A 15809-nucleotide genomic window follows, 5' to 3' on the forward strand; every position below is an offset into this window, starting at 1 on the left:
TGTTGTATTATTAATAGCAATAAATTGAGGGCAGCATTGCATAAATTTATTTTACAGGCTCTAAAGAAAATTACAATGTTTCAACTTATCCCATGTTCCAACTAACCCCGGTCTCCACTATTGTACCTTTTAATGGATGTGAATAAAGTGAATCGAATTGAATTTAAATAAGACAGAAAGGTTGTTACATTAAAGACAGATGCTAATCAAGAAGGTTATACCTCATTGAAGATCCTTTCCTTCATTCACAAGACTTCCTCAAAACAGATATCTTGTTCAATGTACAAGCAGATTCAACATCAGAGGAAATTCAAGGATAAAGGCCTCATCCCACAAAATAGGTGTGATAATCCATCAATATTTACTGACATAAAAATATCCCCTCTTCTCACAATAGATTGATCCAACACCCATTGCTATTTCGGTATGCTGGCAGAGTCCATTTCAAGATAGTAGGGGTGTACTAGGTGATAGAAATGACATGTCCAGTGAGGTTGAAGTCCAGTTCTCCATTAGGCAAGCCATTCATAGTAGGCTCATCGGGTAGGAAGACCGGAGCTTGCGGAGGGATCGGCATACTCCTAAAAGAGAAACATTTGAAAACATTAATACACCAATGTAAATGTACACCTAATAAGTTGAAGCAAGCAATGATTTCATATGAAAGTCTTTAGAATCAAGGCTGGTTATTAATGTATCATTAACCCTAAATAGACTGGGCTATTTCGACGCCTAAGAAGAATGGGGGGGGGGCTGATTCAGCCCCCCCTTATGTTCTCGGCCGTCGATCGCGACGAAAATTGGCACATGCGTTACCCATGGCATTATCTACAAAACTATAACATCAAATTCTGCAAAAAATCTCATGTCTCATTAATTATGCTAATTTATGCGTAAAATCATAAGTTTGCTCTAATTAATAAAATAATGCCCCTGAAATGCTAATTTTTGTTTCACATACTCTAGATAGGCATCTGATCGAATTGATTAAAAAAAAATTCAAAATCACATTTATTTTCTTATGTATTATATTGTTTTCTAAATTTCTTATGTATTTCTGTGTTATTCGACTTTTTTTTTATTGTTTTTTCAATGGAAATTGTCGGGGACTTCATTTCTACCATAAATAAGATAAAATTAATTAATTTTAAGCAGTAAAAGGAAAAATGATACATTTATGAATTTTGGCTAAGAACACTATTTGCATTGGATTTGTACACAAATTCACGTTTTTGAGTAATTTTGGGTCTGCATGCACTTACGAAATGTTGCGTAATTTTGGAACCGCGTACCCGGGGGTCACAATTTTGGTCTCAAAAGTTGCGCAAGACTTGAAAGTAAAAAGTCAGCGAGCGACGCGGTCAACAAATTTCGCGCGGCGGATTTATCGCGAAAAATGTCAAGGGGGGGGCTGATTCAGTCTTTTTAGGGTTAAGGAATAAGATCTACATATTGAAGGTAAAGTGTTTTATTAACAATTAAATCTTAAAAGCGAGCACACTGAATATCACCAACACAGATAAATACAGGTAGAATAGTACTTTATTATTGCTCAAAAAAAAGTCTCATAACTCAACAAAAAATGACGTGCTTATTCAACCAGCATTATTTGGCATATATTTTTTATTTCATACATATAATTTCATGGTTTGTTATTATGTTGCCTTTTTTTTTAGCTCATATTAAGATGGTTTGTTTAAAAGTGTGTGTCAGAAGACAAACAACTATGGTACGATATAAACTCTTCTGATATCACTGATGCACCTTATAGCAAGAAATAAAAAACATCGGGAAACCTTTATATTTTTAGTTTGCTGCTGTGCTGATTTAAAAACTGACCAAACACTACTAAAAGGGTACTCCGAGCTGAAAACAAAAATAAAATTTACAGAGCAAAATGCTGAAAATTTCTTCAAAATCCTATAACAAAAACAAAGTTATTGAATTTTAAAGTTTAGCAATATTTTGAGAAAACAGTTATGTGTACATCGTCATGAATATTCATTAGGTAGATTGATGACATCACATCCGCACCTTCCTTTTTATTATGTTATTACATGAAATCATTTTTTTTTTTTTAAATGGTTAAATGGTATGTCTCCCTTACAATGAAATAAGTTGCAACAATCAGTTGTTAATCCCATTTTTTTAGTTCTTGGATGAAAAAACATTGAATAAACTTGATTTCATATAATAAAATCAATATTTTGAGAAAACAGTTATGTGTACATCGTCATGAATATTCATTAGGTAGATTGATGACATCACATCCGCACCTTCCTTTTTATTATGTTATTACATGAAATCATTTTTTTTTTTTTAAATGGTTAAATGGTATGTCTCCCTTACAATGAAATAAGTTGCAACAATCAGTTGTTAATCCCATTTTTTTAGTTCTTGGATGAAAAAACATTGAATAAACTTGATTTCATATAATAAAATCAATATTTTGAGAAAACAGTTATGTGTACATCGTCATGAATATTCATTAGGTAGATTGATGACATCACATCCGCACCTTCCTTTTTATTATGTTATTACATGAAATCATTTTTTTTTTTTTAAATGGTTAAATGGTATGTCTCCCTTACAATGAAATAAGTTGCAACAATCAGTTGTTAATCCCATTTTTTTAGTTCTTGGAGGAAAAAACATTGAATAAACTTGATTTCATATAATAAAATCTAAAGAACATGTGGGGATGTGACATCATCAGTTTGCTCTTTGAATAATCATGAAGACATGCCTAGAACTGTTCCCCCGAACAATTCAAATCTTTGAAATGCCATAACTTTGTTATTCCTTGGCTGTTTTTGATCAAATTTTCAGTGTGTTGTTTGTCTGATCTGTTCAAATTATTATTATCAGCCTGGAGTACACTTTTAAACACCAAACCATATCACTGAATACAAATCATGCAGTGAGAATTGTCCCGGGACTTGCTTCATTTTAGGTTTGGTACTGTGCTGGTGTAAAACTGGCCTTATACTAACACAAAACCACATTATAGAATACTCGACACCTCCTGAAATTCATCCCAGGACTATCTTCATTTTAGGTTTGGTACTGTGCTGGTGTAAAACTGGCCTAACACTAACACAAAAGCACATTATAGAATACTCGACACCTCCTGAAATTCATCCCAGGACTATCTTCATTTTAGGTTTGGTACTGTGCTGGTGTAAAACTGGCCTTATACTAACACAAAACCACATTATAGAATACTCGACACCTCCTGAAATTCATCCCAGGACTATCTTCATTTTAGGTTTGGTACTGTGCTGGTGTAAAACTGGCCTAACACTAACACAAAAGCACATTATAGAATACTCGACACCTCCTGAAATTCATCCCAGGACTATCTTCATTTTAGGTTTGGTACTGTGCTGGTGTAAAACTGGCCTAACACTAACACAAAAGCACATTATAGAATACTCGACACCTCCTGAAATTCATCCCAGGACTATCTTCATTTTAGGTTTGGTACTGTGCTGGTGTAAAACTGGCCTAACACTAACACAAAAGCACATTATAGAATACTCGACACCTCCTGAAATTCATCCCAGGACTATCTTCATTTTAGGTTTGGTACTGTGCTGGTGTAAAACTGGCCTTATACTAACACAAAACCACATTATAGAATACTCGACACCTCCTGAAATTCATCCCAGGACTATCTTCATTTTAGGTTTGGTACTGTGCTGGTGTAAAACTGGCCTTATACTAACACAAAACCACATTATAGAATACTCGACACCTCCTGAAATTCATCCCAGGACTATCTTCATTTTAGGTTTGGTACTGTGCTGGTGTAAAACTGGCCTAACACTAACACAAAAGCACATTATAGAATACTCGACACCTCCTGAAATTCATCCCAGGACTATCTTCATTTTAGGTTTGGTGGTGTGCTGATGAAAAACCAACCTAACGCCAACACCTAACCACATTTTTGAATACTCAAAACATTTGAGATTCATCCCAGGACTAGCTTCATTTCAAGTTTGGTCTTGTGCTAATGTAAAAACTGACCTAATGCTAATACCAAACCACATTACTGACTGCTCAACACCTGGGCTCCGTATATAACACAAACATAAGATTAGCAGACAATCGCTAAATGAACTGACCAGGGACCAATTAGTGCGGTTATTTCATATTTGCAATTCATCGCAAACCTTTGTGTTACGGAGCCCTTGTGTTGACTAGCTGCATTTTAAGTTTGGTGCTGTGCTGATATGAAAATCAGTCCAACACCAAAAGCTCAACATCAAACTTGAAATCACTCCATGTCAGAGGGATGGCTCATTAGGTAGAGTGCTATGAAAGCAGCAATGTATTGTACGTTCTGACATACCTTGCTGGCCGCTCTAAATCAGTCAAGCTTTTCCGACCGAGGGTGAGGTTATCTAGGGGATTCGTTCTGGTGCCCTGAGGAGCCGAGGCGGGAATGTGAGACTTGGCTAGCACCGCATCAAACTTTTTCTTGCCCCCGACCATACCAGGCATCATGTAGACCTTGTTTGGGGCGGCCGCCCGATTCCAGCGGGAGCCATTGGGTGGCAAGACAGGGGGAAGCTCACGTTCTATAAGAAAATAAAGAGAAAATTAGAATTGTGTGATTCATATACGATGTAAATTCCTTTATTGATACAAAGTCAACGTTTCAAATTCTCTCACCACCTGCACATCCAAATTTTGCAGTGATAAAATTTTGCATTCATAAAATGAACACAGGCACTCGATCAACGTGAGCTGAATGTGTTAAATTCCTTGATACACCAAGCACTGGAAACAGTAGCTGGAGGCTTGAGCAAAAGCTGAGGTGAAGATGAAGTCACATGGTACTCACGTGATTGCATAATGTTTTCTTGACTACTCTCCATTATCCTGTTGGCTTCCTCTATCCGTTGGCGCTTCTTGGCGTCTTTCGCTTCCTTCCAGCTCAACAAAAAATTCTTCTCCGTTTCACTGACCTCTCTTCCATCCAAGACAGCTGTCAGGATGATCAAAGTACACAATTTTTTTAATTGGTAAGTGTTGGGGTGGTGATGTTTTTCCTAGTGATGTTTTTCCTATTTGCTAAGAAAGCATGAATGTTTGTAAGCAAGCAACCAAACGTCCTCCCCGGTGGACTTGGTAGTGAGGATAAATGCCTTACCAAAGGGAACTAGCCCACCAAGTACGAATCAAACCCAGGTCACCAGAATCGGAAACCCCTCTCTAGCTCTCACAGTTTGAGTATCTTGACTCCCATAATCCTATTAAAATCAGTCCCATATGTCTGTTTAATTCCTCATCAAACAACAAAAAGAACAATAACAAAATAAAATACAAAATTCCATTTATTTATTAAAAGAAATTAATTTTGATACACCATTAATCAGGAACTTCCATTTTAATGAATTTTTAAGATGAAAATCAACTGATTTTTAGTAAACAGACTGGTTATCCCTTCTCACCTAGTTTGGTATTCATGACTATCACTCTGTCCCTGTACTTGGCCTTGTTGCAGATGGGATTGCCTACCAGTTCCAGCCTCCATATCTTTGGCCAGGAGCTGATGAGAGCGGAGAGCGCCCTCATGTCCCGAAGTTTATTGTCCGAAGCGACAAACTGCATGATGCTACGTAGGATGCCGAGCTCTGAGATGTCCTCGAGATTGTTGCCACTGACGTTCAACACCTGAAGCCCCATCTGTGGAAACACGATGATGACATGGTCAATCAAATATATACTTAAAAACTTATAGGCCCTAATTCAAAAAGGTGGTTTTGAAAACCATTGGTTGAACTTATGGTTTATGCAGATTTCATGCATAAATTACACTTAAGTTACTGCGTATATTGATAAATCTCCAATACTGATGCACGCTTTTCTCATAGTGCGCCAAATTGACGCCTTTGGCACCGTAGTTATCCATGCTATTTTATTCATGAGTCCATTGTTTTGAATTAATGAGTCCACTCTTCAAAACAGTAGACTCTTGAATAAAAAAGCATGCTTAACCATAGCAACAGGCGTCATTTGGGGCACTGAGACAAAGGCTTGCAGCAGCATTGGACATTTTTAATATATTCTGTAAATTTAGCATAATTTAAAAAGGAAACAGGAAATCTTACTAAACCATGGGTTCAATCAATGGTTTTCAAAATGACCCTAAAGTTTGTGAATTCGGCCAAAAAGAATAGACATTAATATACAGTGTAACATAAACAACACTATTGAGTATTTATATAGCACAAGGACACGGCACTCCTATATCGCCCCAGCTATTAAGCTGGCTACAAATTCCGGTGCTCACAGCTTTTTTAAGTGATAGCTTCCTGCCAGCACCCATTTACCTCACTTGGGTTGAGTGCAGCAAATTATGGATTGACTTCACTGCTGAAGGGAATTATGCCATAGATGGGATTCAAACCAACGACCTTCTGTTTCTACATGTAAGTCTGCAGACTAATTCACTGGGCCACCTTGCTCCACAACATGTAGTGCAATCTATTAAGAAAATAATTCTTTCTGAAGTGATATTGCTGAAGGAAAACAAGGCTCAGATATGTTTCCACGTCCCTCTCTTTGAAATAAAATTAATAATAATAATAAGTTCTTGTATAGCGCATATCACAATTATGAATAATGTCTCTATGCGCTTCCAAAGGACTTTGATATTATTACCCCAGCTGTAGCTTGGCTGCCGTAATTACCGTGATTACAGCGCACACACATTTCAAGGAATAAATAAATTATTAGAACCCCCATACAATCAGAGTGGTTCTTTCATGTAAATTTGCAATTCACCGCAAACCTACAAGTTATGGAGACCTGGGGGGTGTTTCACTAAGATTTATGTATGATTTTAGAGTCAAACTTAGATGCCAAGGCGTGCCCGCATTGCTCAGATGGTGCCAAAAGGACCCACACTACTGCCTTTCACTCAATACGATTGCGCGTTTCATATCATGTACGTGTCAGCATTTAAGTGCGACTCATACTTAAGTCATACTTAAACCTTTGTGAAACATTCCCCTGGGCCCCATTTCATAAAAAGTTGGTATGATAGCAAATCTTGCTGGAATGTCAAATACCATGGCAACAGCGAAAATTCAGCTTTTTGATTGGCTCTTCCCTTGAAAGATGACATTCTAACAAGAGTTGCTATCATAGCAATTTTTTTATGAAATAGGGCCCTGGGGAGCGTTTCATGAAGAACTTTCATCCAAAAAATTGAGTTTATCTGACAGTCACCCTTGTAACAGTGCCTCTCAGCCAATCAAAATCTAGGAAAGATGTCAGATCTGACAGCATGTCGGACAAAATTGTTGATGAGACGCTCCCCGGGTCATATTTGTGACATTGCACCTTGTGCAATTGGATCAAACAGGAACCATTCCCCTTGAGGTAACATTTGTGACTAACCGATAACGCTACTAGTGTCCTTGGCTCAAACAGCAGCCGTTCTCCCGTTGGTAGTCTTTGATGTTCCATGTGAAGCTCTTTCAACTCCTGTAACTTCTCAAGACCCTCCAGGACAGCTATCCTATTGCCACCTACGTATCTGATATTTCAGGGGGGGGGTAAACATGTAGTATGAATAATTATGAATATCAGTTTGCAGTTTCATAAAACAACTTTAAACTCCCCACAATTCTTCAGCTGTTGTACGTTTCTGTTCTGTCTAGACTTATGTTCATTTGCATTTCTTTTCAGCACTGCCCTTGCAGTCTGAACTTACTTTATTTGAGTTTAATGATATTCAGTTGTCATTCAATCATTCTTCTCTGAATGCCTTTCCTCCAATTCTCTTTTGTCATCTTCATACCTTCTCTATTCTCTCTTCAGGTGTTCTACTCATTCCATCCCTCACCTGACTCCTTAGTTTCTACTTCCATTATTACATAATCACCAGACATCTTTGTCATCTCATCTCATTCCTAATTGGTTTATCTTATGAATTGGGTTCTTACATTTTAGTTTGATCCTTCCATTATCTTTAGTTTGATTGGTTGTTATTTCTAATTTAAATATTTATGTAAATTATACTATGATTCTTGAGTTTCACTGAGGCAAAGTAGCCAAGATATTAACAGTGCACTACCAGACTTCTTCGGTTTGAGTTCTCTTCATTTTGCATCTGTTTCACTTATTTCCCTCTTCAGTTTGATAATTGAGTTTGCTGACTTAGAACTTCATTTATTTTCCACTACTCAACTTATAATTTCTCAATCTTTCATATATAATGTGTCACATAGAAAAGCTACAGAGGTTCTCAGTACATGTATGTTTTGCCAGCATAGGCAAATGATTTCTGATATCCTATTTCCATCATCATGGCCTTGTGGTCTATTAAAGGCACCTGGTTAACCCATGAAAGTCCAGGGTTCGATTCCCAGCAAAGGCATCTTGGGGAAGGCATACTTTGCACTGCTCTTTTCATGTACATTTTATTAAGAAAAAAAGAGGTTTTCTTATTTTGATGTACCTGATATACTACAAAGTTCATGCCTCAATGAGCAAGAGAAGTTTGAAATTTTGATGTTAAAACCAAGTTGCACAGAAAATTGGTCATGATATGAAGATAAAATGACCTTTTGTACAAAAGGGATGGCTCATCAGCAGTTCTTTTGTGTTCTTTGCTTATGTTTTTTTCATTGAATCTGCATGAGAATGAACGCATATTACTCAGATGCATAATTGCTGATTTACAGAGAAATTACAAAAAAAAAACAAGCATGGCATTCCAAAAGGTGATGGATCTTTTGCCAATCCCTTTCAGTTTAGATTCCTTGATTACATACAATGAATGCACCCGATCAAGATCTGTCATTTGTGACATGTTGTTAAAATAGACAAGGGGCGGATACCAGGATTTTCCAAAGGGGGGGGGGGCACTTTTACCCTGAGGAAAATTTAACAAACCCCCCCAAAAAGTTTTTTTTACCCAAAATTTAAAGGTCATTTCGTCCACAAAACAGGTTCGCTTTCAAAGGGGGGGGGGGCACACTTGTGCAACGGTATACATATATTTACATAACACATTTTGATTACACCTCTCAAGGGGGGAGGATACGGGCCAGATGTGCCTCCCCCTGGATACGCCAGTGAAATAGACCACGACTTTAACATCTCTCGGATGAAGTCATTCTTTGCCCCAACTACATAACAATAATCTCTAAAAGATTACTTACAATTTTGATAGTTTGTGTAAGGGAGTGAGATTTTCCAATCTTGTGATCTGGTTGTTCTGTAGATAAAGATGGGTTAGATTACCGGCAAAGCCAAGATTCTTGATGACTGAGATGTTGTTGTCATAGAGATAGAGGACAGAGAGGCTTCGACATTGTGAGAGATCATCCTGTTTGGAGAAAAAAAATAATCAAACTCAAGGTTTCCATGGCAACGACAGTACAGTATAATGGCAAAGTAACCATAAAATTGTGTTCAGCTAGAGCTATAAAACAAGGCACTGTTGTTGAAGTATACTGTACATGTATATTTAGTCATGGCCGGGTTCCCCATACATACATGTAGGAGTGCTGTCTTAACTGATTTCTTTTTCATATATTTCTCTCTCTAAAGATTGTCTTTTCTCTTTTCAAATATTGTTTTTCTTACAAAAGAAAAGCAATCATTCAATCGTTCTAGATCCTCTCTACTGTAACTGAAGGGCCAATGTATATTTGCTCAGGACTTGTTTCTGGTTTAGCTTTCAAATGGCTATAAAAGGACCAGCCTTTCTTATTTACAATAGATGCCTTCATCCACAGTGAAGTGTTTATTTTCAGGAGCTATTGTTCCAAAACATGTCACACAACTCACTATCCATTTACAAAGGCTCACGATATTATAGCTTAAAACCATGACAAATATTTGACAGAGGTGAAGTGAAATATCCAGTAGACAGTGCATACATGTGGCATTTGAGCAGCCAATTTAGAGGTTTCGTTTTGAGACCTGTGCATTTTAGCCAATTTTCTAATAAAACCAAGTCTGTCAAATATCGAATTTCAAATTTAAAAAGCATTAAAATGGCCCTCTGAGTTGAAAATAAATGGAGCAATATGGAAATAAAACTTTCCTATAATACAAGATTTATCAATCTATCTTTCCTCTCCTCCTAAAATTGGTAACAATCATAATTGGCATATCACAGTTAATTGGAAATGGATCAATTGGGCCTACAGTTTCCTGCCTTGAGAGTCAGGAATAATTAATGTCAAAACAGACAGTTCTAACACCCCCCCCCCACTCACCCCCTAAAGCATTAAAAAAAATCTTAATTAAACAGCAAGTTATGATGTACTTACAATTTCATCAATGTTCTTCTCAGAGAAATAAAGATGGGTGAGTTTCTTGAGGTACGTTGACAACCCCTCGTCTTTCTTCTTCCGCGCATTCGCAGACGAGCGTGCGATAAGGTCTATTGTCAGTTTCACCATTTTGGCAAGATCGCCCGCAAGTATCTACCTGCTCCAATAGTCAAGGAGGATTCTGCAAATTAAATCCTCTTTCTGATGTTCTCAAATCAAAACTTTGAGCACTATCTTGATGTCCACATTCCGGTGAACCTTCTGTAATACTGGAGATGATTCCCTTTAAAGTGGTTTAATATAATGATACCAATCGTTCCAGATCTTGCCATGCTCATGCATACAGGTTTAGTCGAAGACTGCAATGTCTGATGGACACGACTCCAGATAAATTCTCTTGAACAAAACCGATTTCTTGGCCACTATCATGACATGTCAACTACAGTATACAAAGTTCTGTTTACGCATATCTGAAATAATAAAAAAAAAACAAGAGAAAAACTGTAAGAAAATATCATTCTGAGGGTGCATGTATGGTGATTGGGTGGTTACCACTTTGTAATCAACTTGACCACACTTAGATTGATTTGCAATATTATATAATTTCATTAAAGGGGAATGAAACCTTTGGAACAAATAGGCTTGTGTAGAAACAGAAAAATCAAAGAATAAGAATAAAGAAAGTTTGAGAAAAATCTGACAAATGAGAAAGTTGTATTTGAATATTGCAATCACTAATGCTATGGAGATCCTCCTATTGGCAATGCGACAAGGATGTGTGATGTCACTGATGAACAACTTTCCCTTTGGTGGACTGTAAAATACCCTCAAAATGTCTCTTTTTGCTTTTTCTTATGATGATACAAACTCTTTATCCATGATGTATTCTTAAAAAATATGTATTACATGCCCCCATGTAGAAAGAACACATGATCTATGGATAGATGTGATAAAAGAGGCAATTCAAGTGAAATATATACTAAAGTAATGGGGAGAGTTGTTCACAAGTGACATCGCACATCTTTGTCGCATTGCCAATTTGCTATCTCCATAGCATTAGTGATTGCAATATTCAAATGCTCATAACTTTCTCATTATTTGTCCAATTTTTCTCAAACTTTCGTTGATCTGTTTCTTTGATTTTTCTGTTTTCACACAAGCTATCTTGTTCCAATGGTTTCATTCTCCTTTAACTATAAAAATTAGGTAGGGGGAGGAGAGACATTAAAAAGGGAAGATGAATTATTCTCCTGCAGAAAAAATTGAACAAAGAATACATTCCCAATAATAACTCACAAATATAATTGATTCTACAATTCCAATTTTAATCATTATCACCAGGAAGACAAGAAAAAAAATAATTTAAAAAATGATTGATATTCATCCTACACTTTAAGAAGAAAGTACCTCACAAAGTTTTTGAGATAAATGGGCAATATGTACATCTGTTGATTATGGGTCCTTCGGTTCAGGCGAAAAACTACACATTTTAATATTCATGGCCTACGCTTCACAACCCACTGCTTAAACAGAGGTGTAGAGGTGTTGTGGCTCAGTGGATAAGTCTTCAAACTTTGAACCACAAGGTTCAAATCCCACCGCAGCACTAGCGTTCTTTGGCAAGGTGTCTATCTACATACATATGCCACTCTCTACCCAGGTGTAGTGAATGGGTACCTGGTAGTAAGATATTCCTTGAATGCTCGATGTGCCCCATCAGGGTAGCCGTTCTAAAGCCAGGGTAATAATATGCAGCGCTTAGAAACGTGCTATATAAATGTTGCATACTGTTATTAAATCTCCACATTGGATACACATTAATACTGCAGTTAATGGGGATTTCCCAGGGCTCTTGTTATCATTTGGGGGAACCATTGCCCTGAGCCCCCGTGTAATTTTTTCTGGTTCACATTCAATGTAAACAAATTATGCTCCGTGATACTCCACAAAAGATAATTTCTATTCCCATCATTATGAAGGAAAACGGAAAAATAGAACTTTAGAAATATATATATACACTGTACATCATGTTCCACTGAAACCTCACAAGGTTTGAAAAATAAAACATTCCATCTCCACTAGACAAACTTACAGTTACATGCACATTTCAAAATAACAGATTCAGTCTCATTCCTTTCTTCAATGAACCTCTTATGAAATTTCTTGGAGACAGAAAAATGGGATAGACTTCCCAGATTTTTCCCTTCAAAACATTGATTTTAATAGTAAAAATCAATATACCCTTCTAGCAATTCAGATTGCAACACTAGTTTTCAATGAGTTGTGGTTTCTGCAACAAGACTGCTCATTACTTCAGGACTTTCATATAATGTAGTTTGCAAAAGAGAGGTAGAGAAAGAGACAGAGAGAGAAAGAGAGCATGGAATGCTTAATTTTTCATTCAATTCAAAGCCCATCTAAATTTTGTTTAGGGGGCAATAATGCAAATCATCCTTGAGTAGTGAACAATGAACATCTCCCTGCATGCATTCTGATCTTATGGTAATTGATTTTTTTTTTCAACCATTTGAATTTGACATAGGAATTGTTTGGTAGCTACATGTAGCTCTTGGATATATATTTTTTTTACGAAATGGTAATTTAAGCACTGCATGTACCTTATCATACAAATTCAGTGACTGCATATTATAAAGAAATATATGAATTTAAATCTTTCGCCATCTCTTGGTAATGTGCTGTTTCAGCACTAATTGACATAAATTAGATATTAGAAACCTACTAAGATCATAAAAAGTTCAGCCCATTTCATTCTTGAGGTCTTTGATACATGTATACAAATTAGCCCAAAATATGAAGATATTTCATTTTGATTGGGTACTTAATTAAATTAAATTTTGATGTTAAAATCAGTATAAGGGCAAGGGCAAGTCCAAGAATGCGCGCATGTTACGTATGGGACATTTCAGAGGCTTTAATGACCTGAAAAATAGTGTTGACTTTGATTAGATTGAATACCCTCATGATGGTAGACATCTAGAATAATCATGCAACAAATGGTGAAATATGACCTTGACCTTTCAGAGATAAGATGGGCTGTTACGTATGGGACGCAGAATTTTTTTTTTTCAAGTTGACAATTCTCTGAAAGTATTTCATTTGACAATTTGTAACTTAGTGTGATAGAAGTCACAATACTCTACAATATATCTAAGGCTAGTTTCATGTCAGAAGCCGAATCCCTCTAATTACAGACTCTAATTAAACAAATTAATGACATGTTACATATGGGAAGTTACGTATGGGACATTTTGTCCCCATAGAGAACGTACACAATTTTCCCCATAATTAAAAAAATTGAAATAATTTAAAATATGGAAATAACGAAAGAGTTTCTGTTTTTAAAATGTTCGATTGAGATATATTTGATATGACTAAAAAGGAAATTAGTCATTTCAACATTTTATTTTCTTGTTTTTCATGGTTTCATGAATATGTATTACTATTGTTTTTTATTATTTTCATATTTTTCAATTTTTACAATGTTTTTGCTTCAATTGTTTTCATTAATTAGTATTCATAACAAATCAGTCTTTAAAAACTAAAAAAAGGTAAATAATCATTTTTTCGAGCACTCTTGATATTTGTTTTTCTCCATTCACTTTGTACACAAATCTCCCCATTGACATAAGTAACAATTTTTTAATAAACTTTTAATTAAAAAGTAAACTCTATTTTTGAAACTTTTTTGGGTATAACATTTTCATACTTTATAAATTAGAACTTCCCAGAGATGCAACAATACAAGTATTGTATTATGAGAAATAACTTAAAAAAACATCCTCAAAATGTTACGTATGGGACATTCCATCCTTGGACAAGACCTAAGTTGCATAATTAATTAGATGATACCACTTTTTCCCCCAAAAGCAATAAGATGTTAGGTGGTCCATGTCCCACCTATGACTAAATCTCACAAGATTTGTTTTTATTTTCTATGAGTTTTTAGAATTGTCACATACGTAATGCCCATTTTACCAATTATTCAAATTAGGTGCCCCAAATTAGCATAAATATGCATATTATCATATTTTTCTTAATGAAATTTTAAAATTCAACATTTGGGCTTTCTTACCACACCAAAGATAACTTCTTAATTTAAAGACGAAATTTTGCCTTCTAGGGTGACCTTTTCTTGGACTTGCCCATAAACTCAAATTCCTCCTCCTCCTTTCCTGTTTCATCTTCCTCTCTTCATTCTTCTACCCCCCATTTCTTCTAGACTTCTTCTCTTTTTTTCTTCTTCTTCTCCTCTCCTTTTCTTTTTCCTCTCCCCCTCCTCTTCCTTTCCTTCTTCTTCTACAACCTCTTCCTCCTCTTCTTCTTCCTCTTATTCTCCTCCTCTGTCTTCAAGTCACCAAAAGCTTCTGTCTCTGTTATGTTGGTTGTTCCGCTGAACTCTGTTGGCTCCACTCACCAAATACAGAGACCAAAGTCTCGATCTGTACCAGAACTCAACGGCCATATATTTATATTAAGTTCAGATAAATCAGGAAGTGGGAGTTGCGTGATAGCCTAAGTCACTGTTTTCCCCCTTTTGGTGCATTTCAGGCCAAAACAAAATAATAATCTTTAAGTTCTGTTTATAATATTTTAGGATTAAAAGACAAAAATCAATGAGCCCGACGGGGAGAATTTGCACTGTTAACCCCCTAATGGTGGCTGGATGATAGCGAGCCGTCTGTGTATGAGGAGAAGTTTAAAAAAAGTTAAAATGTTAAAAAACTCCTTGAAACAAATGGCTGCCAGCCGTCTACAGTACAGTACAGACACCCTTCTTCAACTTCCTCCTGTTCTTTTTTACTTCCTCTCCTCCTTCATCTTCTTCTACTCCCTCTTCTTCTCCTCCTTGTCCCTTTTCTTCCTCTCTTTCGTTTTTTTGCTCCTCTTTCTTCTTCTCCTACTATCCTGGTAGTCCTGGCTTGATTCTTCCTTTTTTTTCTTCCTCTTCTCCTTCTTCATCCTCTTCTTCTCCTTTCTCCATCTAGGGACTAATTCATTATTTTTCTTTATTACTTTACGTTGCGCATACATACCTCGCATTTGGGATTAGTGCAAGTGCTCCGGCCGCCCGCTGGCGTCAGACTGTCAGAGAATCAAATCACCCTCCACACCCGGCCAGGGCCCGCGCGGCGCGCCCCGGGCTCGGACTGGACTCAGTGGAGGACTCCGAGAGTCCGACTCCGAGGCGAGGGGTCATTTGCGGCTGCTGCGCAAAACATGATTAAAAACACACCCACTCGGCTTTATATCTCGAATAAAAATGTTGTCTTCATGGTAATAAAAAGCAAGGAAATCATGAAATATCAAGACACAATAAAGGTTCAACAGATTAAAATGACAAACCAACAATAATAAGGGTCTACTTACACCCCGGTTTGGCCGGTTAACTTCTCCATTACCCAGCCGTCGCGTCTAAAATAACCATGGTAAATATTTTTCGCTGGCGTTACTGGTAAAAGTTAGCAAGGCCTATCGGCGGCG

The 15809-nt window shown here is 36.7% G+C and overlaps 1 protein-coding gene across 1 annotated transcript; it reads right to left on the reverse strand.

The window, feature by feature from the left end:
* Nucleotides 1-74: 74 nt before the first annotated feature.
* On the reverse strand, nt 75-15781 carry LOC121430685 (protein phosphatase 1 regulatory subunit 42-like). Its single transcript, XM_041628029.1, has 8 exons — nt 15696-15781; nt 10305-10777; nt 9186-9352; nt 7417-7555; nt 5463-5697; nt 4853-4996; nt 4358-4586; nt 75-581 (listed from the first exon to the last, which is right to left on the reverse strand). The coding sequence occupies exons 2-8, from the start codon at nt 10434-10436 to the stop codon at nt 464-466; spliced, it is 1164 nt and encodes a 387-aa protein (XP_041483963.1). The 5' UTR covers nt 10437-10777; nt 15696-15781; the 3' UTR covers nt 75-463.
* Between the last annotated feature and the right edge of the window lie 28 nt (nt 15782-15809).

Source organism: Lytechinus variegatus, chromosome 17, assembly GCF_018143015.1.
Source record: "Lytechinus variegatus isolate NC3 chromosome 17, Lvar_3.0, whole genome shotgun sequence".
Lineage (NCBI taxonomy): Eukaryota > Metazoa > Echinodermata > Echinoidea > Temnopleuroida > Toxopneustidae > Lytechinus > Lytechinus variegatus.